Source organism: Stegodyphus dumicola, chromosome 5 (genome assembly GCF_044657685.1).
Source record: "Stegodyphus dumicola isolate Sdum_Otavi_A_Nest chromosome 5, ASM4465768v1".
NCBI lineage: Eukaryota > Metazoa > Arthropoda > Arachnida > Araneae > Eresidae > Stegodyphus > Stegodyphus dumicola.
In genome coordinates, this window is record NC_140772.1 from 197154943 (window position 1) to 197173440 (window position 18498).

Here is an 18498-nt window from a genome sequence, read left to right on the forward strand (position 1 = left end):
AATAATGTATTCTGAATATAATTTGTAAATTTAATGTAACAAAACTGAAAAGCCTGTACAATCCATTGATTAAACAAATAGCAATTACTTGATTATATAAATCATCGTATTATTACTGCCATTAATCCCAACTATGAGTATTCTAAATATACAAAACAACAATAATCCCGGCTTACTTTTTTTTTTCCTCTTTGAAATGAAGCATATTGTCGTTTATTCACCAGTTTTTACATTTTTTCGTGGTATATGAAAACAGCAATATTTTTGAATTATTTCATTAAAACAAAAAAAGAAACTTTTACGAATTCTAAGTGAGAAAAATGTAATAAAAAGTTATGTAATATTAATATTATTATTTTATTTTAAAAACAACTCTTTATTTTTCATTGAACAGAAAATGACTAAACATTTTGCTTTATGGCAATAAAATATTCATATTTAGTTTTAATGCATTAAAAATAAAAAATTGAAAAATAAATTTTTACCGTTATAAGACAATACGCACCAAACTATTTTCTGCAGAAATTTACATGAGCCAAATTTACTTAGTTATTACCGATAAGTCAAACGTGTTGTTCTTGTCACTTATAGCTGTGCTCTTACTTTTAAAGTAGTATCATTTTAATATTTTTTTAAAGTCTGCCATTCATTATTTTGCTCATTATTTGTTGAAACAACAGACTTAAGAGTTATTTTTCTTATTTTGCAAGAGAGGGCTTCCAGCTTTGAACCTTCAATTCTTCTGAAAACAGTATGCAGCCGATCACATTTTGTAGACAGGCAGATAAAAACCATAAAAATAACGCGATTAGAGATATAGTGCTATTTGGCGGTTTCTGAAATTTTTAAAACTCAATTCTGAAAATTTGAAAAGGCCCTAGTTGATCCACTTAGGCCCGAAGACATCAAACCGCGAAATATTCATATGTTAGGTGTCAATATGGAGAGATAAACTGAAAAGTTGAGTTGATGAAAATTTAAGTTTTGATAAATTGTGTCATAATATAATAAATTTTTTAAATAATTCCCCTATACAGAAAGCTAATTTACTTCTCATTTATTTTAGGGTGACATAAATTACACTAACTTCATGTGGTCATAAATATTCTGACATATCACTACATCTCATCTGGGTTAATACATATCATCTGTCTTATGCATTGAACGCATAAGACAGATGCGTTAAGTAAAAAAATGATAAAATAGTAATATGCTTTAAGCTACTTGCAATTAGCGGGCTCAATTGAATTACAAATTTCAGAAAGACAAGGCCCTTGGCTGCCGAGCTGTAAAACAACTAAACACGTGTAGTTCGATGTGGGCCTCATTTCATAGTGAAAGGACTAATTGCAGGAGAGTTTTCATGGCTTCCTCCATGGGATACAAGAAATCGATCCGAGTTCCTGTGAGTCATTTTTTTCCTTTGAGCTGTTCTTTCACATTAATAAAAATTTTAATAATTAATAAAATAATTGGAAATTATAAAAACACTTTCCATTAATAAAATAATTAAAATTTACTTAATACATATATTTTTTAATCTTATACTGCGTTCGAATTTTATCATTTTGCCTTATAAATCCTATAACTTAACTGAAAATGATTTTTTTCAGGCTCACAATTTGACGAGACATTTGTGAATTTATTTTTAAATGTGTTATCTAATTCACTTTCTGGGCTAATCTCTTTTTAGTCGGTGAAGCCAGAGTTGCTTCTATTACTTCATTCATTCCAATCTTCCTTAGAACTTCATATTCTTTTAAAGTCGGTTAATTCGCTGAACACTGATAGTTCGCAATGGTTTCGAATCTCGGCGAACGGAATTGCTGAATAGTTTTGTTTTCGTGTTTTGCCCAAGTGTAACGTGGAGAGGAGCCAGTTTCCTCTAAGAAGTCTTCTACAAAAGCATCGCTCTTCACAGGCAGATATCTCTCCAGTTGCTTCGCCTTAATCAATTAGTAACTTAATTTAACTTAACTTTATTTTAAATTCCCTGAAGCCAGGTTTTACAGTTCAATATCATATTGTAAATCTTGTGACAACGTCCAGACCACATTTAATGCATTTGTTCCACTAATTAAAGACATAGTGCATAATTAATTATGACTTCAATATTTAGTTGAATTAATTATGATCTAGTTGTTAAACAATGCTTGAAAACGAAGAACATCTATAACGGAAATTGGAGCCTATGACGCAATACATTTTATAATTGTGGTGTTAAGAAGTGACATTAAGGGCACTGCGCAAGAAATAAATATTTATCCAAAATGTTTCGAAATTATTCAGATTTTAATGGTGACCCAAAAGGGTTTGTTGAGGTTCTATACGCTTTCGTTGAGCTCGCAGTCTACAAGTCTGCTGTTACAGTCCTTCGTATATTTCCATTTTTTTTCTTAGCTTTATCGCACTTACGCTCATGCAGATTCTTCATTATTTAATTTCTTTATATATAATACAGATCGATAACATTTGGTGGCAACAGTTTGAAAAGTGATACGCTGTTTACATTGATTGATGGCAAAATACCATTTCCAGACTAATATCCCATTCGGAACTAATATCAATTTCGGGCTACCAATATAACCATTGTTTGAAGCAACTTTATGAAGATTTGAGGAGTTATGTGGTCAAATAGAAAAGGATAAAATTAGAAGAACGAAATAACTGTTGAAATTTATGACAATCTCTTTGTGTTTAAGAAAAGCATTGTCAGAAAGTTGCTTCCTCACCAGTGAATATTCGGAAACTTGTTGCCGTGAAAAGAAAAGAGTTTTGTTTTCAAAGCTCTTAAGAGAGATTCACACAGTCGTCGAAACGAATATAAATATGTTTTCCAAAATAAAGAAATGAAACTTTTACAGAAAATAATTAAAAATTAGAACCTAAAGTAATTTTGTCATTTTTTCTATTAAATCGCATTTTAAACGTATTAAATTTAAAGGAAGAATTAAAGCTTTTTAACAATATGTAAGGGTTTTTTCACATAATGGATTTTTTTTAGTCCAAAGGGGCTTTGTCCCTGAAGGACTATTGTTTTCGTTTTGCGATTTTGCGTTGAATCACTATAAATGTCCGTTTCACTTTTCAACTTGTTGCCATCAAATGTTAGAGTCCTGCATTATATTTGAAGAAATTAAATAATGAAAAATCTGTATAAATGTATGCATATTTCTCGCATTGTGATAAAACAACGGTACATAGAACCATCGAATTTTAAATGATGTAATCCTCCTACGAATATGGGCATGTAAAGACCAAATTTGAAATTTGGAATTTGTTTATTGTCGATTGCACATTTTGTAAAACTTTAACGAAATTTCGATTAACAAACTCAAGGATTTCAAAGCCAGCAATGGCAACACTCTACGGGAGGAAAAAAACTTTTTATCTCCAGCGTGCGGAACTGTGTATCGGAAATTCTAAAGATAGGCTCATTTTAAAATTATTTTGCGACATTGCTATTGAACTGAATTTATGATTTAAGTGCAAAGAACATGATATTTAATAAATAAAGGTAACACACAAAACGTTAAAAAAATGCCTCTTTGGACGTAATTTAAAATCTGAAACCTTTCGGATTTTTTTTTGACACAGTCAGTCATAAATTAGCTCATATAATTGAAAATTCACTGTAGTGTTACGCAAAATGTAACGCGCATGGATTTCTTTACTTGAATGAGGGTAAATAGGAAAGGTGTTGAGGGAGACATGGAATTTTTTGCAAAGAACTTACCTTCGACCACTAAGTTGCATTCTTTCTCGGAAAGATCCAAGATCTGGAGATTTTCCTCTGTAGTGCAAGATGTAGTCGGGTAAGTCTACTCCCATTGCTGCTGAAACGCAAAGAAAAACATAAAATGTTTAAAAAAGAATAATTAACAAGGCTTATTTTTCTGTGACTTAAGTAACAGTTTAAAAATTAACTTCTAATCCAAAAATATCAAACTGTAGGCTAGCGTAATAAAAAGAATTTTAACACTTTATTAAATTTCATTTTGTTTCTTAAATTATAACATCCCTACTTGCCAAAAGGTTAAATTAAATCATTGTTCTTAAATTAAATTAAAATTTACCGCAATAATATTTTTTGTTTTAAGACATCTGGAATTTCTTTCTGAATTTCATTTAGGAATATATAGTATTATAAACCGAAAACCATCAAAACGTAAACAGAACGTTAGCATTTAACGGATACATAAAGAGGATTAGGTACTTTTCTTTTAACAGAATAACAGTTTTCAAATGTATGCCAAAGCGCTAGATGATATACCCTCTTTATATTGTGTCGTAAATAAATATGCAATATTTAATATACACTATTCCAAGACTGTTCGTGATGCCGAATGAGGACAATTCTCTTATTTTTTTAAGCGAAAACAGATCGAACACAAAAACGAAATTTGTTTTAAATGAGAAACTTAAACAATAAAAAAAAAAGGTTTTTCAGTAAAACAATGTCACTTCTACAAAAATGGCAACCATTTTCAACTATCATTTTACGCTGAGGACTTGTCTAGCGAGATTATAATGATTATAACTTATAACTTTCAAGATTACACTTCGATAGACTTGATTATACTTAGATCGTAACTTTGAAGACAATCATTTTTAATGTTCATGGAATCCTCCCTCTATCCTGTGCTGTTTTTCACAGCGTATTAGTCTCCTGTGATCCACTTTATACATGGTATGGGAGCTTAAACATCTTGCAGTACGACATCCCCATCTGGATTTCGAAGGAGAGTTTCCCAGGGGACGGTTACCCAAGGAAGTTACCCATGGATCTTCTATCGTTCTTCCCCTATCACCAAACAGCTCGAGAGGACTCGGGTCGTCATGTATTTCAATTTTCCCTATGACACACAGACACTATACACTTACAAACATCCACGCCTTATCCGAGCTTTGAAGCCAAGCCTAACGATACGGCAGGCAGCATCGCTAATCATTATATCGATCAGGGCGTCACAAATTAGTCTATCTTCTGAATCAGATGTGGATTAATTAATATGAAGAAGAGTAAGCACTGCCCGCTAATACAATGATCGTTATTTGAATTGACTTAATGTGATATAATTCGTTGTTGTAAGTTTGATTCAATCTTTCGCTGCCTGTTAAACTTGGAATAGCTAATCTTCGCACAGTCTTCTGCTGTTAATAATATATGCATGATAAATCTACACAATTTGTATCCTTATTTCTATCTATCCTCATTTCTATTTCTGTTTTACAAGAAATTTTTCCGCTGGCGATCACTACTAAATTAAGATAATCAGCTGTTTTCGAGAGAACGTTCCTTTGATGCCTAGTTTCCTTGTTCTTATGAGGATTTAATATAAAAGAATCTTTTTAAGAGTATCACTTGCATAAAACAGCCTCATCTGGAAGTGATCATCAGCATTCACAGGTGACTACTATTATCTCGAATAGTGGGTAATAATCTTTGAGAAGCTTCCCTGTATATCATCATTTACTGAACTCTTAAAATTTTTAATTATCGAAATTATAAGGAGGTTCAGGAATGTACAAAAGGTAGAATTCTACACCCAAGAGCTGCGAGAATGCGCAATATAAATACCTGCATACAAATCTAAACTTCCATTCCCTAGGAAATAAATTATACTTTACAGTTACAGTTAATAATTTCACATACATTCACTCAATAAAAAGAATTTTTATAAACCGGAATTTGAATTAAATAATCCCCAAACGATCTCAAATGTTTAATTCGAGATTTGATGAGACAAATATCTTGTATTACTAATTAATTTTCTTTATTCTCGCAGTAATTCAAGAACGATTTAATTTTTCCCTATACAAACATTTGGAACACATATTCGACTTTTTTATACATCTCTTACATTTTTCTATTCGTTACAAGAATATTTTATTTAAAAATATAACTACTTAAATGTACGATGTGTTTAATGTTTACCTCAGCTGTGGTATTCCCATTTTATCTCAAAGAGAATTAGAATCACAAAATTTGTAAGAGCTTTTTCAAAGTAAATATGTTCTGCAGACGAAATATGGAAATCAAAAGGTATTGAACAGAGCTTTCAGATGATGAATTTCAACAGCGTCTTTTGCATTGTACGTTTATAAGTTATTAAAAGGTAATAAAAAATGTCCAACAAGTTGTACAATTCTGCTTTAATCTCTCATAAAGGAAGTCATTTCTCCTTGGGAAATTGCATTATTGGTACGCTCGGCTTAAGTGATATAATTAAATTGAAAGTAATCTGTTTCCTAGGCTAATTGCCAGTGCTGAAAAATTTGCATAAAGTGCGGGCTGGATTTCTTGTCGAACATTCATTATTATACATGTTGTATTCCTTAATTCCCTGAATAAATCTGCGTTATCTTGTTCCAATTTTTTTTTCCTTAGAATCAATCGCAGAATAGATTCAGAGCTAAAGGATTTATTTCAGCTCTATGATTCTTTATGTCGGCGAATAAATGTTATATTAAGCTCTGGGATTTGCATAAATGAACTGGATTGGCTTTCAGTTTGTGTTTGGTAAATATTTAGACGTTAAAAAGCCATATTTTATGCTTTTTCCAAACGATTCGATTCTAGGTTTAGAAACAACATGTAATCATTTATGTAGTAAAACGAATTTAAATGGTTGCAACTCCTAAGGTTTTGCTTATCTAAAAGACATTATTTTAACTTCAGAAACATCTACATTCGAGGCTTTCCTGTTCTTATCATAATAATTTCGGTATGTTACGTTACGTTATATCACAGTAACGCTATAATACTATGATAATTTTAGCTAATATGATTTTACAAATTGCTCTTCTTTGTACTTGTGATCATTCTTACGACAGAATGTCATTGCTTTGTATTTACCTTATGAGGTATTCCTTACGCCTTCTTAGCGTGCCTTCGTGGTATAGTGATCTGCACGCTCGGCGTATATTCAAGAAGTCCGTGGTTCGATTCCCAGCGAGGGCAATACTCATTTTTCAAGTCTCCTGCTTCCAAAAAATCCTAATGTCTCTCAACCTAACAAGCTGTCAAATAAGAGGCTACTGCTAATCTTGGGGCATAATTGATCTTTCTCATTATAAAGTATGTCTTGTGTACAGTGCTAGAAATTTACATATTACAAAACAGTATAGCTGCATCTTAATACTTTTAACATTAAAAAATAGATATATTTCTTGAGTCCCGAAGTTTTTTGTGGCTGTCATAATGCGTTAGGCTATTATGCCATTTATCAACTACCCGACCTTTTTAATTATTATTATCTCTTATATTATTATTATTTCCCATTCCGCGTAATATTAACGGGTAGCATTCTGAAGACCAGTCAAATTTTCAGGCCTCTAGAGCTGCAGCCTTGGTCTCTGGTCGCCAGAAATGATGATACCGATCAGCCATGGGTCAAACAGAATTCATTTAGAGTCTGTGGCCTGTAAGTGTGGGATGAGCAGCAGCGAAGAGAATTTCTTACGCTCTCATTGAAGGCGAAATTTGCCTGACAGACCCACCTTCTGCCTAATATGGAGGTTCTAAGTTGGGGGTCGGGCCTGGTTATGCGACTGACTACCAAAGTTGTGGTACCGGCTGTTAACAAAACTAGTTACCGGTTGACTTTGGCAGCTTATCAAATTAACTTTGCTTTGTTTATATATATGTCACATTACTATCCCTATATTGATACTGCTTAATTTCTCTGTAACTGTAGCAAGTCTTGGAAGCATTACCGTACAAGTATATGTGACCTAAAAAAACAATAAATCATAAAATGATATTGCTTCATTTGAATAAATATGCATATTTGGTCTACAGGTGAAAAGCAACACAATTATTCGACAGACTGGTACATTATATGGTGCCTATTTGAAGCATTTATTTTGCTGATATGTAAGCTTATTTAATAAATCTATCAACTTTTGACTCCGCGAATAACATGCCCGAAACATTGAAGCTCTTTCGGAATACTTTTAATGAATAGGTGTGTTTGTAAAGCTATTATAAGGGCGATGAAGCAACTTAAATTCTTACGTCAGTAGGCCTGTTCAAACCAATTGTACGTTCCTTCTGCTGAATTAAACACCACATTTTGCGATGCAGAAGCTTTATCGTATTTGTAATTCCTCTAATGAACAAAAGCCGGAATACAATTCAGTGAGAATAACAGAGGTTTCCTCTTGTCCATGGAATAAACTCGAAGTGAATTAATGGTGCAGATTCAAACAAGTTTGGTCCGTCTTTAGTATCTTAAAAGAGCATCGAGTGGGATTAAGGGAGGAGTTTGATCACTGGGATTAATGAAAGAGATTAGAAGTTTCTTAAGTTCACTCCTTTATTAGATTGCGTTAACTTCTAATTCCTGATAGGAAAAAACAACAAGTTTAATGCTCTACATAATGAGATGAAAGTCATGAGTAAAGATGAGGATCAAGCATTAGGGCCAATCGTTGATGCATTTGTAATTTGCGAATACCTTTTCAATATGCAAAATGTTTATCGCTCGTAAATATATCTTTAATTTTCTCAACTGGTAATTTAAAGTGTTGTGCTACAGAAAAGTAAACTGTTAGACTTCCGGTGCAGCATCGGCTCGCGAAAGAATCTTCTGAAGATGTTATGAGCTACACTTTGATCACGAAAGATCATTCAATCGATCGCCACTGTTAGATAATATGTATTTCATAAAATCAAGGATCATATCGTAAATAACATAGCGGGATTGATTCCATTATTAATGAGATTTAGTGTTGTTTCATGTTAAATCTCTGCTTACTCAGTCGATGATTAACTTAGAAAGCTTCCGATGTTAAATCGTGCCAAATTGTAGGTAATTTCCGAGTAACGTTTCGTGTAAAAATGAATCTGGAAATCTGGACATTTGGAGTACACTTCTATCAACTTAGTCTTTTCATGTCAAATTTAGTTGTGCTACCCTGCTCTAACAAGGCATTTATCATCCGAACAATCCGGTAAGTGTGTAGAGACATTAAGTATATTTTTGAAGCAGGAGACATGAAAAATGAGCAACGCCTACGCCGCGAATCGAACCACGGACCTCTGGAATACGCGCCCAAGGTGCTGACCACTACACTACGAAAACATGCTAAGAAGGCGGGAGAAATACCTTATAAGTGTTGCAGATTGAAATGGTATAATATTTTTAACTTATCTTTCAAATTAATGCTTCGCATTGCTTAACTAACAGCTCTATTTTAAAGCAATATACGTGCTGTAGTTATTAATAACTTTTACGATATTTTTATAAGCTTTCATTTAGTTCACTCATGGTGTTTCATTGCGCGTGGAATTTTGTCATCCATTTACAGTCCGCTTGCTGATAAGTCATCCAGTTGAAATTTCGTTCACATACTGTTAGCCGATGAGAATGAAAGGTGGTACAGCGAATTTTTTAATATTCGATTTAGATTTTTTTATTTAATATTTAAACAAGTTTTCGCTCGTATCATCGTTTAATAAACAAAATAAAACTTTTTGCACCGTCGAATATTTCTATTTGCACCGTCGAATACAGCGAAAAAAATCTTTTCATGGAAACTTGCATGAAAACTTTAACCTGATGTCTGAATTTTTGGAAAACTGATGAAAACTGTTCAACTTCTTATACTATTTGACGTTTATGATTTTAACATTTCAACATATAGAGATGCATTTTATGCAAGTTTTGAAATTTTTACAGAATATAAAAATATTCTCCCTTCCTTAAAATAATAATGATAAACAACTATTAATTGAGCAGTTGAAGTTTGCTATCTTGGCGCACTTAATTACGGCTTCACGATATTCATTTCCTCATTTTAGTTTAAAATAAAATCTTCATTCTATGAATGACAAAATTTTCTTTATTTCATAATTTCCTAATGATTTATTATGTTTCAATAACTAAAAATTTTATCATTGATAATATGTAACTGAGACTAGAAAACGGAAATTAAAATACAATTAAAAAACGTTTTATATGGAATAAGCTAATATTTAAAATGGACATGATAATTATTGCTCTTAAAGGAGAATAATTTATCATATAGTTCAGTGGGAATAGTAGATTAAATAATATTTACAGAATTCATCTACAATTTTATATATCGTAGGACGCGTAAATAATGAAATCATTAATTTAATCACCTCATCAAATGTATAAACCTTTTTTTTTTTAATTTATCATAAGTGTCGGCAGTTTTATTATTTGGCGATGTAAAATTGCAGATGAATTGTGTAAAGAGAGTTTTTTAATTTATTATACCTATTAAGCTACATGATAAATTATTTTTCTCCTTGTAGTGCATTAATTATCATAGCATTTTTAAATTTAGCTTAGCGGTTATATGGTTCATAACATACCTAATTGAGAATCCTTATAAACAATTTTACGTTATTTCATTTTATAATAAATAATAATCAATGTTATTAACATCATCTGTTACAGACTGTACAGAATAATTATTTTCGAGCAGCTTACAATTATTTAATTAAATTTTTTAGCCCAAAGGACGTTAGCCTAGAAGGACTATTAATTTCGTTTTGGCATTTTGCGTTGAAAACTTTAATAGGCTGTATCACTTTTCAAATCTTTGCCACCAAATACTATCGACCGGTATTATATTTGAAGAAATTAAATAATGAAGAATCTGCATAAATGTATATATGTTTTTCGCATTGTGATAAAACAACGGTACCTAGAAGCATCCAATTTTGAATGACGTAATCCTACTGCAAATATGGGCATCTGAAAGCCCAAATTTGAAATATGGAATTTGTTTTATTATCTATTTCATATTTTCTCAGACATTAAAGAATATTTAATTAACAAACTCGCGATTTCAAAGCGAGGAATGGCAATACTGTACTGAAAAAAAAATTTATCTCCAGCGCGCGAGACTGTGTATAGTAAATTATAAATATATGTTCAGTTTAAAATTATCTTGCGATATTGCTGTTGAATTGAATTTTATGGTTTAAGTGATAAGAGCATGCATGCTATTTAATTAATAAAGGTAACACACAAAACGTTAAAAAAACGCCCCTTAGGGCGTAATGTAAATCTGAAAGATTTCAGATTTTTTTAATTTGATTTCAATTAGTTTTATTTTGATTTTAATGATACATTAATTTAATTAATTAATTATTTCTATCTGAGCAATGGAAAATTATAAAAGGGCTATCTGTCTTAAAAAGTATACCTTTGTAAACGAAGGCTTAAAGAAAACTTGCTCATTTTTCGCGTTACACATAAACCGCGAAATCTTCCATATAACCAGCCCATTCGCTGGGATTATTGATGTATATGATTGATATATTTTGCAGTACATCTAACTGTTATATGTACCAGTTTTGGCACTGTTATATGTATCAGTTTGCAGTACATCTAACTGTTATATCTATCAGTGCCACTGTCATATGTATATCTAGCTGTTATATGCATCAGTTTTGGTAACTAACCAATAATTAAATAGTTCATAGATTCTGTATTCCGATGTGAAATAATCGTTTTTAGCATCCAAGCAAAGAGCTTGCTACATTTATTTTTCTTTGACATTTTATTTTTTACAATGTTATGAGTTATGTTTTTTATGTCAACAACTCAAGAGTTTCCTTTTTCTCCGCGATGAGAATATTTGCAAGTGGATAACTGATAAGATTTATATCGGGTGTTTAAACGACAAACCTTTCTTCTGCTAATAAATAACAAACGTAAATAATCAAAAATATCGTTAGATCCCTATTCCTATTTTTCTATTCATTGAAGTAATAGACTGCATCTGTTAGACACCATCTTCCTGTGATAGTAAAGATACTTCATCCTCACCATCTGAAGATTCTCATTTCAACGTTATAGGCTTCCACAAATCCTTTACATTTCTTGCTGTCATCGAGGATGGTATTGAAGTGAATTGATGTTGCCGTTATACCCCTCTAATGCTCAATATGATATCAATTTCTGGACCTAAAAAAAGTCGATGACATCCGCTACTATACTCTTTCGGATAACTCTTATAACTAGGAATAGAACTATTTATGTTCCTCTTTGTAAGGTTTACTTGTAAATGTGGTATTCTCTTCTTTTTGCCTTCGTCTAAAGTGAAGACACTTTGATGTTATCGCAGCAGCGAAGAGGGCTCAGTTTTGCTGTCATCCTTGTAAATAATTGGAAGGCTAACGGAAATTTAGTTTAAGGTGTAATTTTTATGGCAGTTTTGCATTACTACTTTAAAAGTCTTGCTATAATTCAAATTTTATGCAACTTTCTGTCAGAAAATTTCGATTTATTTCTATATTAGAATTTTTGAGCAGAATAAACAGAGAATTTGCTGTTTGGCCTTAAAGCAATTGATGCTGCTTTTCTCCTTTTCAAGTGACTCGCGTTTTAACAGGCAATAATTTTACTATTGATATAAAACTTGAAATGTTGCCCAGAGTGGTTTTGATAACTCATTTTTTAAATATATATATGCGTAAGATAAAAAATACGTAAATCACCTTTACAATTGAATTTAGTAATAGCCTCTTAATTCCTCCCTCTCTGTATTCTAAAGGTAGGAGTAACTTTTCTGACTGCGCCATTTCTAGATTTATCTATGCCGCTTGCGAAACGCTAATGACGTGCCTATTTCGGAAATTAAACTCAGAATTTCGAGAACTGAAACCATTCTAACCTTAACCCAAACCTTCCTCTTAATGAGCCTCCATATTGGATAGTTGCGTACTTGTCTTCTAGCTCTCTTGCTGTTCAGTCACTTGCATGCAGCTTTCCTTCCTATTGAAAAAGTATTCAAAAATGTAAATGTTCTTGAATAAGCACAATTAGAGTGCCAAGTAAACTGTCAATTGAAATAAACGTGAAGATTTAATCTTACTCGGTTGCCAAATTTCCTAGTCATTACGGATTCAACATTTTAGAATTCTAAGCTATCAGAATTCTTCCTCTTCAATATGGATCTACATTCTTTGCTATCAAATATCTACTCCATCAGTATTTCTGTGTTTCTATGTCTCAGTGTTATTACATCATTACTTCTAAATTTTGTTATGATCAAATATATCAGAATCCAAAAAAAATTTATGTCTCATGCGCTGTTTGTCGATGAATGAACGAAGATGATTACTTCTGCTTTTGGGACTTAATGTACTGCTCATGCAATTTTAGAACTGCTCATTTATACAGAAAAACGTACTTCAGTATTATGTTGAAAAATGTATTCTTCAGTAATATGTGAATATAAGTAAAAAATACGGGACCGCTCTATAGCATTCATTCTAGCTAGCTAATTGATGAAATTCAGCTTTCGTTTCTCACGTCTCGAAAAGCCTACTTGGGGTATACGCAGCTATACAGGGTGTCCCAAAACGACCGCATAAACTCTGCACAGCTAGATTCCTCGTTGAGAGTACATAAAAACTGCCCAAAGAAGCGTTCCTGTACGATCCATAATTTACGAGAAAAATACGAAAAACAAAAGTATGACGTCACTGCCTGTGCAAGAAAAAAACACTTTATTGAACATATCAACAGCAGTATATGCACAATTTAAAGCAGATGTTCAAAGTGTCTGCCGTGAATGTCGAGGCAGGCTTGAGCACGCCGTGGAATGGCTGTCATCACACGTTGCAGCATAGCGGGTCCACCGAAGTACAAGCAGCATGCCAGATGAGTAACTAAGTCCATTGGTGCTGTCACTACGTCTCGATACACCAGTTCTTTGAGATGGCCCCATAGGAAAAAATCCAACGGTGTAAGATCTGGCGAACGTCGCGGCCATAGAACCAGACTCCCACGTCCGATCCAGCGGCCGGGGTATTCCATATCCAGTCAACCACGTACAAGAACACAGAAATGCGCCGGAGCCCCATCATGCTGGAACCGAAATCCCTGTATTGCCGCTAATGGTATGTTATCGAGGAACTCGGTTAAGACCTCACTGAGAAACACCAAGTGCACTGTCTCGAAAGCCGTTCAGGTAACAGATATGGTCCAAGCAGACGATCTCCGAGTATGCCGGCCCACAGGTTAAGAGACCAGCGTTCCTGATGTTTCTGCGGCCGTTTTGAACATTATCGTCTGCAAAGCTATGCCAATATTGTTGTTAATATGTCTGTACTGTATCTTTGTAATTGTATATTCAATACGTAAGTCTAGTATGTAAAATTACTATTAAATGTTTTGGTAGGCCAGCATCCGATGCGGGCCAACCAAATGCCCAGCCGGGTACAGTAGTGCGGCGGAGCAACACCTGTAAAAGTCACTGACGAAGTTCTGGTGCTCCGTCCACTTTTCCCTGTCCCTGTTGATATGTCCAGAAGTGTTTTTTTTTCCACCGGCAGTGACGTCATACTTTGTTTTTCGTATTTTTCACGTAAACTATGGATCGTACAGGAACACTTCTTTGGGCAGTTTTTATGTACTCCCAACGAGGAATCTAGCTGCGAAGAGTTTATGCGGTCGTTTTAGGACACCCTGTATATTAGATTTATGCTATATATAATATTCTTACAGCATACCACCTTTAGAAAAATATCTTCCTTTTTCTGAAAAGATATGCTAATTTTTTTTCGTAGATTCTGTATCTTAAATTATGTTAAAGTGTGTTTTATGAAATTCGCACTGACATGTTATTTTGACAGTGTTTAAAGCTTTAGCTCGAAAATGTTATTTAAATTTGATATATATTTGGTAATATCATATTTTAATTAAACTTCCTTACTTTCTTCTTTTATAACTTCAAATTTAGTTTTAGATCCACTAAATTTCTTATATTTTTTCAGATTTATTAAAAATTTTATGAGTTTTTAAACTATAACCTATAAATCTCTGTACACATCTGAAAATATAAATTTAAATATCAAATACATTTGGTGATGATTTCAAAGCTGGCTTAGGATTAAAAAAGATAACGATGCCAAAGTTAAACATTATTCATTTCTGCACAGTGAATCACTCGAATTTATTATTCGAATTTATTCACTCGAATTTATTCTGCACAGTGAATCATTCTGCGCAGTTCATTCGAATTATGAACAGTTCATCTGCACGCATCATTCTGCACATTTCACTCGAATTTATTCTGCACATTCACTCGAATTATTCCTCCTTATTTCCAAGTAAGCTTAACAAATGATTTTGATGTGAGTATCTCGTGATGAATCACTACAAATAAACCGAGAATTCACTGTTTAATATGCTTTTGACTACTGAATGGGATTCATTACCTAGACGTCTTAAAAAACTAAAAATAAAAGGTGAAAATTGTTTGTACATAATCTATTTGAAACAAGTAAAAGCAGTTCAGATAAAATATTAATACTCATTCAAAAATCTATTGAATGATAGTTAGCGAAATTAAATATATCTACTGAAGTTTGAGACCAGTATGCCATCAAAGAGTGAGGATAAATTACATTCCCTATATAAACAGAGAATGTAATTTATCCTTACTGCAGAATTCATCCTTGTTCTGTGATCACATATCTATATATAAATGTAGATAAATCCTACAGCAAAGTCAAAGACCAAAGATAAATTAAAAGCTAAAATGTAGAGTTAAAATTGCGTTCATTTTTCTTAATTGATATTGTAGTTCTAACACTTACGGCATATGCAGTTACCCTATGTTTGGAGCTGGGGCGTATATATCCCACAAGTTCTTGGAATGAAACAAAGCTGAAAGAATTCGCTGTTGTAACGATTTAAAATTTAATACTTAATGCGGAGTAGGAAATAGCTGACCCTGGTCGCTTTGTTCTTTACCCTGCTGACTAAATAGTAGCTATAATATTAAAAGCAAAGTGGTATCTCTAGCCCACGGGAACAGATTTACTGTGTATAATAATGTAATATTTTTTATCTTAATTGATTGTATTATGTTAGATTTGATTTTACATGTTGATCTCGCAAGCCGTAAATAATGATTTTGGAAACGAGAATTTCAAATTATGGGAAGAATTAATAGCATTTGAATTCACATGCGAGAGACAAAAATTTAACTCCAAGCATCGTTATTTTAAAAGCACTTTATTCATCATTATAAGAAAGCGAATCATTAAACAACTTGTCTTCTGTATAGTTCTGAACAAAATTTTGCGACATATACATTTTCATGCAAGAAGTAAAAGGAACGGAAGGCGTTTTAATGCACTGAGCAAATATTTACAATGCGTTTTATAAAAATAGCTACTTATTTATTAATTTCAAAATTTCTAACTGCAATTCTTTTGTTAGATGATTGCTTCTGAAATGAAATTTAAAGCTAACGCTTAAATTTTATTAATATATACGTATACATTAGTCTCTCGATATAAATTTTTCTTTTAATTTTCTTTCAACAATGTTACACATTTTTCTAATACTCTGATATTCTTTTGATCACATCATTCCACGATCTGGAAAGAATTGAAGAAATAAACATGAGAACTTTTAAGATTGAAATTTCCTTTTAGTTAAGTGTAAATTTTGCTCAACAGACAGAAAAATTTAACTTGTAGACTTATTAAACATTATTTTTGCATACGAAAAGGACTGATCTATTTCTATAATTCAGTATTCTTAAATTTATATATTTTTAATAGTTAACTCTTTTTTGGGTTATTTATCTGAAATTTTTAGATTGCAAGTTAGTTCTTTTCAATTAATTTTTGAGAAATACTGCTTACTTTGAGATGATTGCTGTAAAATACACATAAATTCACAGAAGTCTATTATTAAACATAGATTTTCAATGCTTTAAAAAAATACGTAAGTGAAGGTTGTACTGATAATTATTCTGTCACTAAAGTTTCAAACGTTACTTTAATGTTCAAGGAACTGTGATAACTATTTTGATTTGTTTAAAATTTGATTTTTAAGTATATTTACAAGTTTAATTCAGGTATTGCATTCCAATCTTCAGGCTTTGTTTTCGTAGATGATCCTATTGCTTGATGATGATCCTATCCTATCCTAAAATATTTTGCAATGTTCTTAAAAGTAAACTTTCCTTTCAAAATGTCGAATTAATAACTTACAAAATGTTTCAAAGTTCAGAACGATTTTAGAATGTGACCATTACTATTCTTTTTAAATCTGAAAGAGTTCAGATTTTAACGGTCGCCTTTAAAGTTAAATATGGTTTATCAGCACACATTATGAATAGATTGGCCCTCGAAGAAATAGCGAAACATTTTATAGAACATTAGATGGATATCCATTTAGACTAACGTGGGAACGTTATGTATCTTCTGTATATTTGAAAATTGAAAAAATATGCATCGTAATTCTATAAAAATACTTAATGTTTTTAACTAGATATATCATCAGTTAAATGCATTTGTATTTAAATCAATCAGATTTAAAAAAATTTTTAAATAACATTCTTAGCTACATCTATTGCTTTTAAATAGTGTAATTGGCTACTTAATAAGAAATATATTAAATGTGAAAGATAAATAAATATCTTACATTTTGCAGAAAAGTAACAGACTCGAATGAAAAGTGAAAATATGCAAGATCTTGTTTCGGAACTAATAGCCGTTTTGGACTAAAAACGCAATATTAATATAAATTAAAATTTTATCAAGTAAATTATTTTTACCACCAGGTTGGAAATTAGCGTCAAGTTATAAATGCAAAGACCCCCGAAACTGCTAGTATGATTTTTGCAAAATTGGTACTTACACATGATTTCAACTATAAAATATGCAGACGTAATAATGCTTCAACTGAGATTTTACCTAACTGAATACGAAATAAAAAGAGCCTGCATTTATTCATCATTGTATGTCTTCGCATAATTTGCTATTGCAAGCAATACAAGGCCTTTAATTTATCATTCACGCGTCCTTGAGCGTAGCTGGTTTTCAGAGTGTTGACTTCAGCAAAGCATACAATCTTTAATTTAGCTTCAGATTTAATCAATCTCTTATTAATTTATAATGTGAATGATTTGAAAGCAAAATGTAATCCTCGAAAATTTAAATCTTTATTTTACTTCCTGCATAATGTGTCTAATTGATACAAATTAAAATATACTTAATTTATAATGCAACCAATTCATAATTTTTGTAATCATCTGCAGATTTCTTGTTCTTATTTATTTTAACATTTACATTTTCCTTTTTATGGGGTATGAAACCACCTTAATTACAAAAATTATTTGCTTTCACTTCCTTTTCAGTGACCTGGAAAGTGAGAGAATGTAAAATTGCAGAAACGGTTGTTCACGGACCCATATGCCTAGCTGAAAAATGTATCGTATAATCTGAGCTATCAGATTTGGGCCAATTTTGTTCAATCACGTTCTCTAGTACAAATATAATAATAACTTAAATTAGCAGGAGCCCCTTAATTCTTCATTTTAATTTGGTTATTTTCCTTTCCAATTCCAAAGTCCTTATAATAACTTTTTCTGAATTGCGTCCTTTCTGAATTAATTCATATCATATTACTTTTACATAATTACGTTAATTACGTAAATAGAACTAAAATAGCCAATAAGACATTTGAGCATTATTTACTATCCAGT

At 31.9% G+C, this 18498-nt stretch overlaps 1 protein-coding gene across 2 annotated transcripts in view; it reads right to left on the reverse strand.

The window, feature by feature from the left end:
* LOC118194812 (uncharacterized) overlaps positions 1 to 18498 on the reverse strand; it is a 76635-nt gene that overhangs the window by 20045 nt on the left and 38092 nt on the right. Inside the window, exon 3 of one of the 2 annotated variants that reach the window (XM_035366018.2) lies at positions 3737 to 3836. In XM_035366018.2, the coding sequence (XP_035221909.1) occupies positions 3737 to 3836 (100 nt within the window). The remainder of the gene's footprint in view (positions 1 to 3736; positions 3837 to 18498) is intronic. The other variant, XM_035366019.2, reaches the window with a different exon arrangement.